At 40.4% G+C, this 13,387-nt stretch overlaps 1 protein-coding gene across 7 annotated transcripts in view; it reads right to left on the bottom strand.

Moving 5' to 3' along the window:
• Positions 1-13,122, bottom strand: part of XRN1 (5'-3' exoribonuclease 1) — a 40,011-nt gene extending 26,889 nt beyond the window's left edge. For 6 of the 7 annotated variants that reach the window (XR_014590815.1, XR_014590816.1, XR_014590817.1 and 3 more), the window contains exons 1-14: positions 12,910-13,122; positions 9,459-9,691; positions 8,085-8,182; positions 7,630-7,739; positions 7,427-7,537; positions 7,117-7,199; positions 4,967-5,054; positions 4,684-4,852; positions 4,406-4,473; positions 2,986-3,120; positions 1,973-2,036; positions 1,122-1,227; positions 379-468; positions 89-245 (exon numbers count right to left, since the gene is read on the bottom strand). Coding sequence is in view for 4 of the 7 variants with exons in the window: in XM_083868841.1 (XP_083724967.1) it covers positions 89-245; positions 379-468; positions 1,122-1,227; positions 1,973-2,036; positions 2,986-3,120; positions 4,406-4,473; positions 4,684-4,852; positions 4,967-5,054; positions 7,117-7,199; positions 7,427-7,537; positions 7,630-7,739; positions 8,085-8,182; positions 9,459-9,691; positions 12,910-12,984 (1,587 nt within the window). In the remaining 3 variants the exon portion in view is untranslated. Of the gene's footprint in view, positions 1-88; positions 246-378; positions 469-1,121; positions 1,228-1,972; positions 2,037-2,985; positions 3,121-4,405; positions 4,474-4,683; positions 4,853-4,966; positions 5,055-7,116; positions 7,200-7,426; positions 7,538-7,629; positions 7,740-8,084; positions 8,183-9,458; positions 9,692-12,909 lie in introns of those variants that run through there. The other variant, XM_083868844.1, reaches the window with a different exon arrangement.
• Between the last annotated feature and the right edge of the window lie 265 nt (positions 13,123-13,387).

Raw genomic sequence — 13,387 nt, 5'->3', positions numbered from 1 at the left:
GCAAAACCACCGAGACTAGAGTAAAATAAAATAAAGCAGATAATGAGTAAGCAGCAGATAGATAATGCATTTTAATTCTATACTTTACCTGGTAACATTTAGGTAGCAGATCTTTGCTAGCTGCTGGAAGTACAGCAAGAAGCTGTTCAAATGGCATGAAAGGTTTTCCAAGCTCAAATTTGATCTTGAGTTCACTGATGTTGTGAATATCTGACAGGTAAGGTGCATAATGATAAGGGTAATACCTGCAGGTTAAAAAAAAAACCCCAAAGTTACTTGACTTAATTAGAGCACAACAGCGTTCACAGATCATTAAATGTTTCTAGCATACAAGGTGAAATATCTTTCAGCAGTTTCTCATTTGATGCTTTTTCTTACCAGCTCCATGATTGAACTCCATGGTAATAATAATGCAGAATCCATTGTATTGCCTGGACATAACATTCAGCTTGATCAGCCAAGAAGGCACTTAAAAGAAAAAGGAAAGATACTTTCTAGTTTTCTCATTTTCACTGGTATATAAAACATACTTTGGACCTTGTACATAGGGGATGAAGATAGAAAATTTTGGGAATCTAATAATACCATAGTTTTCTAGATTCATTTCCTCTCTGGTCCTCAATACTTTTTACAGAAAATTTGATTTGCAGCTCTTGTTGCATTGGGCAAAATCATCACCACGGCAGTACTCTGCCATGTGTTCTCCACTTTTGACATGGGATGAATATTCTGTTTTTTATCAGAATCACAAAATGTTCGAGGTTGGAAGGGACTTACATATCCCCTTGTTCCAACCCCCTGCCATGGGCACAGACAGTTTCCATAGACCAGACTGCTCAAAGCCCCATCCAACCTGGCCTTGAAGACTTTCAGGGATGGGACATCCACAACTCCTCCAGGCAACCTGCTCCAGTGCCTCACCACCCTCACAGTAAAGAATTTCTCCCTTATTATCTAATGTAAACTTACTCCTTTCAGTTTGAAGCCACTATGCATTGTCCTGTCACTACACATTCTTGAAAATAGTCTCTAATACCTATTTACAAATGTATGTCTCTAATAAATATCTACAAAGACTTGTCTTCAGCATTTAGGAATAAAAAAAGGAAGTATATACTTACTCAGACACTACTTCTACACCCATTTTAGTCATGTAGTAAGTTCTTTTGTATTGCCTAAACTCAGTTTCAAACAGATCATCATCTTCTGGTTCATCTTCCAATGTGGCTGGAAAATCAGTAATGAAAAAAAGGATTAACATTCATTTCTCTACTACAGTAAGGTTTGAAAACATTCACTTCTGACATAATGCCTTAACTTTACTCCTCAATTCAAAGCTATAGGTGCTCACACCTTCCTTGCACTGTAAGTAACATGAAACATCAAACAAAAATCTTTACCCAGAGAAACACTGAAATTTTTAAGACAGGTAACCCACATTTTTAGCCCAATTACAAGAACAGAGAAGATAATATAAGCCATCAGAATATATCTGAGAAAACATAAAAATAAATTCTAAAATTTAATTATGTTCAGCAACATCATCTAACATCATGTAGTAATAGTCATACATTTTTGACAATTAATTTCAAAATATGAGCAAAAAACATTACCTACAAGTAGAATGGGTTTAAAAACAACCACAACCAAAAATCCTAAAATCATACAAAAATCTGTTCCCCTGTCCTCCCGTCTAAGAAAATACCTATGCATACAATTATCAAATCCATAATATTGTTAAAGGTTTGTTCACTAATTCCTTTAACTCATCATGGAAATACAGGGCAGGGAAAAAGCACCTCTAAAGCTTTAGCCCCACTCTCTCTCATCAGAGCAGTTCCACCTCCCAACAGCTGACTACGTAAGTCTTGCGTTCAGATTAAGCTTATCTCTGACATGCAATTCTTACAGCTCTTTGAAATCTATACACTTTTTTTTTAAATATGTGCATGGAAAAATTCTTTGCACTTACTTTTAGGGGTCACTTCACCTTCATTTTTTTCTAGAGCAGCCAAAGATATAGAATTTTCCTGAGCCTATTAAATTAAGATTTGAGATAATGTAAAAATACAGGTCAATATGCACGAACCCTATTCAAAACTTGCAGCTCAAAGTGCTTCAATCAAAATGTATAAATATTATTTATTATAAACCACATTTCCTTCTCTTAAATTTGCTTTAAGAAAATTATTTAAGTAGACAAAAAGGACAGGTAAGACAAAAGGAACAGTCTCAAAACATGAACTACTAAAAAAATACCTGAATATTTGTGTTCCAAAATGCTACTCTTTCCAAAACTGCTCTGTACACAAAGAACAGGATAACAATATACAAAGATTAAATGCAATGGAATTTTCTCCTGCTACTCTACACCCTGCTGAAGCACATAGTGGAGGGCAGTCAGTGCAAGTGGTGGTGGGGAACTTGACACTGGGGCAGAGACAAGATACTGTTATGGAGTAGTACACACATATATACAACGCTGTTCCTTATTAATTGGTTTTATGTAGAACTGCAAGTTTAATACTAATCTGAGATAGCTCACCAATGAAATTGCTCTTTCCCTGTTTATTGTCCAGTAGTTAGCCAATACTAAAACATACACGAATGTTCTATCAGTGTATCTGAAATATCTGGAACTTCCAGCAGACCATGCATTAAAAATTAAGATTATGAAGCATAGCAGATTTGGTCATAACTCACACAAAAGTTAAGTTCTGCTGCTTTTGAAGAACAGCAAAGTATTAAATACAGATTTATGAGACTTTAAAAATCAGGAGCACCTGTCCCTGACTGAACCATTTCATCACTCACAAACAGCAATGCATACAGGCAGAATGCAAATGGTTACAATTTATTACCTTTTCTGGTTTGAAAAAAAATCTCCAAACAGAGGTTTATGCCACTTAATTTGTCTAAGATCAAATTACTGATTTGCAAAAAGTAACGTTCGTATTTCCGAAATTGTGCATATGAAACACTGACCTTTTGTTTCTTTTGTTTATTTTTTCTGGCTTCCTCTGCTGCAATCCCAGCTGCCTCGTTGAGGTATTTATTGCCCACTTTACTTTCAAACCATTTTAGGTCAACAAAGACTTCACTGAAGTGCTCACGATCAAACTGTGAGATTAAAGTAAGTTTGTAAATATTTGAGAGATGTCAAATTTAGAATGCCAGATTAACAATGTCTTTTTAGTTTGTGCATTAGATTACATCTGGAGTCATTTGTACATAAACATCTTCCCTAGAGATATAACTAAATAGATTAATAACAAAAATCCTGTTTCTCAGCAATATGTAACATACAGCCAAGCCATATTTTGTTTTCTTTCAGTAAGGCAGCAAGGTGGAACAAAAAAGAATTAAATAACTTCTACATTTCACTATCAACTCTAGAAGCAGCACACATATAGGGTCTGGTTAATATAGCCTTGTGCCGCAGACCTAACACTTTTACAGCTCTATCCAAGAACCAGAAAACAAGGCTGAAGCAGGGACAACAGACAATGCCCCTCTTCTCAAGTTCAGCAGAAGGTTTAATCCTTTCCATTTCTATATGGCCTGTACCTTACCTCATCTCTAGGATGGCTTACTGCACCAGCACTTAACAGGATTACCTCCTGTACACCAGTCAGTTAATGAACAACACTCATGCCTCCTTGATCTGTACTAGGGATCTTCATAAAACACTTGCAAACAATTCTCCCCTCCAAGGCCTTCAGATATAGCTCAGCCCACAGGAAACTACCAGCAGGGGAAACAACATCACTGCCTGCAGCAAGCTTCAAGAATACACAGAAATCACAGACAATCCTGAGCTGGAAGAGACCCACAAGGACCACTGAGTACAGCTGTTATGTGAGTGGCCCTAGAGGGACTGAGCCCACATCCCTGGCATTGTGGCACCTGCCCTAGAGGGACTGAATCCACATCCCTGGCATTGTGGCACCTGCCCTAGAGGGACTGAATCCACATCCCTGGCATTACTGGCACCTGCCCTAGAGGGACTGAGCCCACATCCCTGGCATTACTGGCACCTGCCCTAGAGGGACTGAACCCACATCCCTGGCATTGCTGGCACCTGTTCTAACCAGCTTTGCCCAATACTGCCACACACTTTGATGGAAAATGAACACCACAATTCTACTGCTGAATCCTCATTTGACTTGCAGTATCAAAGCACTGTGCTGTCTAAAGCACAGATCAAATGATTCAATCTTTTTCCTCTTATGCCATAAGATCAGACAACAACTGATTGGATTCCATCTGTTCAATGCTAAAACAGCTGATTAAACCACCTGTAAAACACAGGCGTTTAACAGTTCATTAAAACTACAGTATGGTGTATTTTAGGGTACAATATTGAGTTTAAATTCAACATTCTCTAAATTTCAGAGTTACTTACATCTGACAATCTTGTGAGATATTTCTCAAAACGTTCTAAATTCAGATGCCCATTCTCATTGATGTAACCTGTTGAGAAAATTCTGGTTTTGAACTAACAAATCAACAATTTTAAAATTTGCATTTAAATGCTGCAGAGATAATAAAATGCAATCTTGCTGCCTCTCTAAGGAAACTGTAGTAAATGCTAAACATTCTAATGTGGCAAGGAAAGTTAATAAATATAAATACACCAATGTTAATGCTTCTACTTTCCACAAGTGGACTTAGTTTTCTCACCTCCCAGTTCTGGCAAAATAGCCATGTATGTTCTATAAAGTAGCGGCAGTGCATCATGATTAATGTGTAAATGAGGTAGATGAGGAATAAAATCATTTCCTACAAGGAAACCCATTAAGATCCAATCATCTATTATCCTTTCAATATCATATTCAAAAGAAATCTTGTCCTGGAGGAAAAACAAAAAGGAAAAAAGAAAACAGTAGAAATTTTGTTATCATTTTGCATAAAGACTTCACACATTGACACATTTTTTTCCCATCTCAGCTCCATTAGAACTTACTTTTACTGGGGAAAATTCATAATCAATATATTCTCTCATCAGTGATAAGTGCAGTAAATGAAACGTGGTTTCCTCTGGTGCACATACTCTGTAAATTATTCAAACCACCAAGTTAATTATTTATAAACACACTTTCGACATTAATATTAATAAGTCCAAGGTTACGTAAACTCAAGAAATTTTACTAGGATTGTATTTCTTCTTTGCAGAAGAAATAATGCATAAACATTTCCTTGAATCTATTTTAGGATTAATCTGGTTTGGTCTATAAAATTCTGCAGTAGAATCTTCTGAACACCAGATGTGATTGTATGGAGAAGAACTAACTTATAGAAGAACTTTGTGGAGTTCCATGCTGCAGTAACTGTTTCCTAGATCCTTATCCCATTGCTCTTAAAATGCTTCTTGTAAGAGATGAATATGCTCAACTTGAAAATATGTTCTGTATGGATTATTTCATGGCTTCAATGCAGCACTAAAAGAATAACAAACCTACTGTTTGTTTATGGCACAGTCAACACATTCTGCCTGCCTTTCTTCTCTTCACTAAAACTACTCATAAAAACCCTAAGCCAACATTAGCCCCAAATCAGTTAATGCCTACACCAAAAGATTAATGAGCTAAAGGATGTATTTTAAATTAATATATACTATAACTAGCTGAGACCACCTCCAATGACAAACTAGCATAAGTACTTGTGTCTTCACACATAAATAGGAAATTTTAGTAATAATCCTTTATTAGGAAGATGTGTGTGATAGCAGCCTTCAGATAAACTTATGTAAGACAAACTCCAAGCTACACTGGGCTTCAGTACCAACTGTGTCACTTTTTAAATGCAATTTTCATACTGGTATTAAAGAGCTTTGGTGATCAGGTTGGTGCTATAAGACTCTAGAAACATTCTGCCCTTTCTCTTCATTACACTGGACTTGAAAATCCTGATAAAACAAGCAATTTCTCTCAATAAGTAATTGTGGAGAGATATTAATTTGTACATATTTTTAGGATTTTCAAATTTGCAACTGAAAGTATCCATAGAAGTGACAATATTAACAGAAGGCAATTCCTGTAACTTACAGAAGTTCTTGTAATGAGCAAAATTATTCAGAAATTAAAATATGGAACAATGCTGGGGGGGAGGGGAATAAATAACACTTTGCCTTTTGATTTCATACTTTCACCAATTAATCTTTCAGAAAGTAACCACACTCTTATTTCACTTTATATTTTAGAAAGGTAAAACCAAGGTTTTACTTCGATTAGATGAAAGGTCTTTAAAAAATACTGCAGTGCTGCATGCCAACAATACCCATCAGTATTGGTGAAACATTGACTACAAAGACTGAAAACAAAGCTTACTTCAAATGTTCATCACATTGTCCTTGACAATAAAATATTCCTTAATTAGCAAAAATTACACATATACCTAAACATTTATGACTTATCCTGTGCTATTCAAAATCCTTCCTGTGTCAGAAATGTTTATTTCTGTCTCTCTCATGTTCTCCCTTTATGTACCCAATATATGCTTAAGGTTCTTCAAAGAAGGAACCCAGGCACAGTAACAGTTCTAAATAAATTCCCGTATTACTTCAGAACAGCTCCAGGTACATGCATAGCTCTGGAACAAGTCACCATCTTCTGACTGTTTACAGACTATGAGTTCTTTCAATTGGGCAAACCTTGAATAAGAGCATCTCTGCAGCCATTTTCAGAGAGTTTCTTTTAGTAATTATCCTAGTAATTTATTTACATGCACAAACCATCAGATAGATAGATACATATATATTTTAGTAAGTTAGTATCTGCATAACACAGTTATGGAAACAATGTCAATACAGCCCAGGTTGCTTCATTATAACATGAAGAAAAAAGTTAAACACACCAAAGCTTTAAGGATTTTTATAAGCTGTTCTGACAGCATACATTTTTTCATGTAAACCAATTGAAATACACAATTCAGCACATTGATTTCTCTAATTTCATTACTTTTTGAACCCAAAGAATAAACTAAGACTTCATTAAATTACTATCCAATCAATAAAAAAATCCCAAATCACCAAACACACACCTGTTTTAGTCACCCAGTATGTTTTGGATTTAATTTCATCATAAATAAAATAAGAGTAAAGTTAAATCAATTCACCTTTGAGCCTTTTTACCACCAAATCTGACTTCTTCTCTTAAGAGCGCAAAGTGTGCCTCATGACTTGTTAATCCCAGCATTATCTATTACAAAGAGATATCAGAAAGATCTTACTTTTTCAATTTTTTTTAACCTTCCAAGCAGTATAAAGAAATTTCAATGTTTGTTTCATTACAAATTCAAAAGTTTGCAGGAATACAAAATTACATGCTTGTTTCAAACCATTTCAGAACCGTAGGAGCTCAAGAAGATATCAAAATGTACACACTGGACAAATCCCTGTTATTTGCATTATTTTAGTTGCACATACCAAGTCAGCATCTAAGCCATAGAGACAGTGTCTTGTGTTTGGATCATGATGGGGCTTTGCTTTTTCTGATCTGATGAACTCCATAATTTTATGCTCACCTTCCCCTGGAGTCTGGACACAAAAAAAGAAAAAATTCAGCAGTAAGTATTATTATACTAAAAAACCTATTTAAAATAAGATAGTAAGAAAATATAATGACTGACCTCATGGCCTGATAAGTAGACTGTTATTCCTTGCCAGGATTTGTCTGTGGAAATCTTCATATTTACAAAATATTTAAGATGCTCATTCAATCTGGCCATGAATTCAGTTCCTGAAAACAGAAACCTAAGTTAAAGCTTCTCACTAGTTTGCATTTACATATCAGAAGTATTAAAAAAATGCCAACAAATAAAACTTCTGCCAGAGATCAAGGGGATGACTGGTTTCTTTCCTAAGACATTTCACTTTTTACTTAGTAATCTAAAACATTTTTAGAATAAGACAGTATTCCAACCATACTGAATGTTACTAAAATTGTTGTTACAACCTTACTAAAGCATTTATTGATTCTGTCTTCTATTTTTCAAAAAACATGCCTTAAGATAGGGAAACAGTACCAAAATACAGATGACAAACCATAAACACTTAAATTAAAATAACTGGAAAATTATCTTACCTGGTGTAATACAGTTGGAGTCGAACCTGGCTTCTGTAGGGAGAGTTTCTCCCTTTTCCAATGCCTTTTTTATTTTGTCCTCTGCCTCTTTTGCTGATCTAAAACAAAACAGCATTGGAGAGAGAGTAAAGAATGAATCATCTTATTCAAATGTTAATATCCTAAGTACAGCTTTTTGACAAAATAAATATAGCTGATTTTTAGAGTGCATAAAAAATAAAAAAGGAGAGAAATTGAGTTCCTGAATAGAGACTGAACTTACTTCTGATACAACTACGGTGGGTTAAAAATAGCACCTTTTTCATAGAAATGTGACAATCTGTCACTATTCAGTTGCAGTTAGGATTTAGATTATCAAGGTGATCTTAAAATGGTTGATCAGAATGAATGGATATTAATGTTGAAACAACAGGAATATTTGTTCTCTAAACATCTGAAAATGCTACCCCAGAACAATAACTGTAACACAGTTAAACTAAGCAGCAGGTGTGGAATTCCAAGGGAGTCACGAGTGAACTAACAATTTATCATGCCCAGTAATGGACAAACTAACAAACATCATGCCAGACTTTCTTGGCCAAGAATTTCCTAAACTCTTCTGAATCAGAAACAGAGAAACCACTAAAATCTTAGATCTGACTCTCAGTTCTGCTACAATTTTTTATTTAGAACTCTTAATCTCTGCTTCCTCTCAACCTCTTTTAGTCCTTAAAGAAAAAAATACATCAAACACCAGACCAGAAAAAAATCCAGTTGCTTGAAAATGTTTTCCCTTGTTCCTTTCCTGCAGCTGGTTTATGCTGCATTTCACTCACCATCCCTGTACTGTCTGACTTCAGACATTGGCTTTTTTTCCCAACAGCAATCTTTAAAAAGCTTCCAAATCTCCCAAAACATTACTGTAATTCTTAATGTACTTGTAGCTCTGTATCTGAGCTAGCTTGGTAACTGGTATCAATTGGAAATAAGTTTCATTAGAAATTTGATTTTTTTCTATGACTTCCACTGCAGCTACCAAATAGGCATATCTAGAATCAGAATTCACAAATACCAAAGACTCTCACAGGTTATGAAGCATTTGGAAACATCTGCAAGAGCTCCACTGCAGAGTGGTTTCACAGAAAATTTCATAAGAAAAAGCTCCCCTTGTCACCAAGTTCCACATACACAGAGAAAAACTTACGTAACAATCAAACTTTCCTTTTGGAATCCTGATTTGAACATTTTACAGGCAGTTACTCTCATTCAATTAAAACTACTGTCAAAGGCACAACCAACCACAATCTCTTTTACTTTTCATGGCATATATTTCAGTGAGTGGGTTCTTTTAAGGGTTTACTATTCTCCAGACAGAGTCAGAACTGATCTTCTTACCTGAAACGTCTCCCACGCTGCTGATTCATTTTTGCTCTTGGAGCTACTCCATCAACTGCCATGAAGAAAACCTTCCTTGGCTTAATAATACGAAACAGGACTTCCAAATAGTGAAAAATATTGGCAAAAATCTTATCTTCTGAGATTCTGAAGTGGACATCGTCATCATTTGGATGTGAACACTGATGTATAATGCCATTCATGTCCAGGTATAAGTTGTCAAATTCTGGAATCTACAAATGCCACAGTTAGTATCACTGGGTGAGTGCAGGCACTGCCCAAGGCACACCTGAGAACACTCTGGAAATGAGCTGAGGTGGGAAAACCTCTGTGGAACCCCCTCACATCAACAGGCAGAGTAAGAGTATCTGGACTGGGTATGGGTTTGCAATCTGTTACTATCATTTTTCTCAGTGATCCAAGTCAGCTGAACAGACTCCTACTTTATCCAGGCTGTTTCTGGCACATCAGGACTTTTGTCCACGGGTTCAGAATATCTTCTACATTGTAAAATGGAAAAGCAAACCAAAACCACATTCAGGAAGATTTTTTTCTTTTTAATAAGCCTACACTTTTTTCTTTTTTTAGAATCGATTCAACCTTTCATAGCTGCACTACAAACAATAAAAACTACAAAACTGAGTATGCAATTTCCAACAATATTTCCAAGCAAAGCTGTTTAATAGCTTTAGAGTCCTCTCCTTGTTCAGCAGCTCCTGCCTCAACCTCTCCATGCTGTCTCTTCAGCTATGCTTGTGAGCACCTTTGAATCTAGGGAGTGGGAATTAGCACCAAAAGCAGAGAGTTGGCAACAATAACATCAATTTCTTACCCAGACTTTCCAAACAGACTTTCTTTTTCCCTCTAGCTCTCTGCTCTTCTAATAGCCTTATCTGTAGCAGTCACAATTTCTTTAAAGGGAAAAAGAAAGCCTTCCCAAATGTACACAAGCAACGTACAGAGAACAAACACTGGTAAACGTGTGACACAAAGGGGCCAGTACTACCTCTGTGTTACCAAAATGCACAAGAACAACTAACATTAAACAAATCTATTCCTCAAACCCCCAGTAAGACTGCTCACAAAAATCCACCTACCATCACACCTAAAAAGAGGCACTGCCAGCTAGTTACAATTTTCTACAGCACTGCTACTGACACATCTTTAAAGGCATCTTGTTTGGCTTGTATTTATCCTCCAGATGCAAGAGAAATGTAACTGTTTTAGAAAGAGGAAACTGTGAAGAGAAGAAATTAGAGGCAGGATCAGGAATGATCCCCACTCAACTGCTGTAACTAGTCCTCTGTTGCACATTAGGATCCTTAGTATGGTTAAACTCAGTAACCAAACTGCCCTCAATGCTCAAAGTGAGCAGGGCAGTGCACAGGCAGCATTCTAAAGAGAAAAAACCTAAAGCTTTCATATGGAAGCAACATACATAAAAGGTCCTATGTTTCCTTCAAGAAGCACAGCTATAACATGATTTAACAATAATACTGTTTTACATAGACAGGCCTTTTAATTTGTTGGTTTGTTTTAGTTTTTTATTTTCTCTATTTTGTCTTAGCACTTAAGTCTGTATATTCAAGTGATCTGGAAGGGTTAAGTCGTGTTTATTGTTTATCTTAAGAGCTCTAACTGCCTCTTTCAGAAGGCACCAAGGGTGGCAGCCCCTGCTGCCATCCCCCTGGTTAGAGCAGACACTGCTGCCTCCTTGTAGGAGCATCCGAAGAGGAGAAGGAACTCTGCAGACCTGAGATATTCTAGAACACGTGGGTTTATTGCAAGGGTCGTGGGTAAAGAGTGCTTTGCCTTCAGCCACCAGCCTGGGCTGAAGGGAAGCCCCAAAGAGAGGGAGAGAGAGGGTATGAGGTAAGGGAGGTAAACCAGCTAAGAGGAGTAAGAGTGAGGTAAGAGCAAGAGAAGTGTCAGAATAGGAGAGCGAGCACCTTGTTACAATACATTATATCTCCTCTGGTGTTGAATATTCTAATTTACAGTGACCAACTGGTACGAGATACAAAACCTACAAACTCTGCATGCAGCCTATGAGAACCACTTTATTACCATATCATCCTATATTCTAAATTCTAAAGACTACTTTTCTTATCTACTTTTTCCCTGATGCCTTGGCAGGGTGGAGAGGGGCTGCATTCTTGGGTCCTTTTGTTTTCTGTTCTTCAACCTGACTCCAGCTAATCACCGTTTTCCTGTCTGCCATGATCACATCTCAAAGCTGGCTTTCATTTCTATTTCACTCACCTCTAGTATTTCCTACCAGGCAATCATATCCGCAAGCCCCACCTGTCCCATTTTTCCCAACACCTCCTCATCTTGCCACAGCTTTTAGCCACAAGTTTAAGAAGTGTGAGCAGCTCAGGCTTCTAAGAAAAGGCAGCATAAACTGCTGCCGCCGTGCTACACAGATGGCATTAGACACCTCAGAGAAGCCCAATAAAAACATAAGCAAAGACCTAAGCTCTGAAACTACAGGAAAGACCAAACGTGCAGGCTGGGAATCACTTGAGCTGGGCATCTTAGTTACACTGACACAACAGCTATTTAATCTTTAAAAATCACAGGTACTTAGGGAAAATGTATTAATATTCAAAAACACACTCTGAATTATCACCTATCTCAGAACATTCAATCTATAAAACCACATCTGACACCAGTTGAAAATGATAATTAGAAGAGCCTGTATCCAACAGGTACCAAACATGACCTCTCTGAAAAAATGACGTCTTTCTCCAGCTATCAGAAGTATCATTTACAGCTTTCGTTTTCCAGGCTTGAACACCCCTCCCCGCTGAGCTGCTGACACAAACTGTCCGACGGAGGCGACAACAAGGAAACGCAGCAGAGCTGTACAACCCGTCCCCCGTCATTACCGCGCCCCGGCCGGCAGCAGCTGTAACTTTTCTGAGCCCAACAAGGAGTAAACTCCGACCCTGGGCGCCCGCGGGAGCTGAGGCGGAGCTGCCGAGGGGCCCCGGAGCGAGGGGAGCGGGGCTGCCACAGGCCGGGAGCCCCGGCTGGCCATTCCCCGGGGGAACGGCGCACTCCGGCTCCGGGACTGCCGGGACCACGGCCGGCCCCGCCGCGGGCTCCGGGCACTGCTCCCCGCCGGGGCCGGGCTCGGCCGGACCGCCGGGCTGTCAGGGGGCACCGACCGCCTCGCCCGCTCCCCGGCGAGCGCCCACCGCCGTCCCACCGCTTTCGGCCGCCCCGAACGGCGAGTCCCGCCGAGCTGCAGCCGCCCCCTTGGCCGCCCCGGCTGTCGGCGGCCCGGCCCGGGCTGGCACTCGGTCCCGCAGGGCTGGCACTCGGTCCCGCAGGGCCGGCCCGGGACGAGGCCCGCGCTCGTCCCCTCCCTCGTCCCGCCGAGGGGCCGCTCGGGACCCCCCGGGGCGAGCCCGTGTCAGGCGGCGGCGCTCCGCCCTCAGCTCACCTGATGCTCCTTCAGCACCTGGCTGAGGCAGGGGTACCGCTCCGAGATCCAGCGGTAGAACTTGGGGACCCCCATGGCCACAGCTGCCCGCCGCCCTCAGAGCCCCGCCGGAACCAAACACGGCGGGCCGCGCTCCGCCCTCCTTCCGGCGCGCCGCGCTGACAGCGGCCGAGCGCCCGCCCCGCCGGGAGCCAGCGGGCACGGGGCGGGGCGGGGCGGGGCGGGGCGGGCACGGAGCGGGGCGGGGCGGGGCGGGCCCGGCCGGGGCGGGGCGGGGCGGGCCCGGCCGGGGCGGGGCGGGGCGGGCCCGGCCGGGGCGGGGCGGGGCGGGCCCGGGCCGCCTCCCGCCCCTCGGCCGCCTCACCGCGACCCTCGGCCGCCGGGCCCGGGAGCGCCGAACACACGGGAAGCTCTGCCCTGCCCCAGCCCGGCCCCCAGCCCAGCCCGGGCAGCGGATCCGCTCCCCGCGCGATGGCAA

The sequence above is a fragment of the Zosterops lateralis genome (assembly GCF_965231275.1).
Source record: "Zosterops lateralis genome assembly, chromosome: 10".
In the NCBI taxonomy this organism is placed as follows: Eukaryota; Metazoa; Chordata; class Aves; order Passeriformes; family Zosteropidae; genus Zosterops; species Zosterops lateralis.
This window is presented reverse-complemented; position numbering and strand designations above follow the sequence as displayed.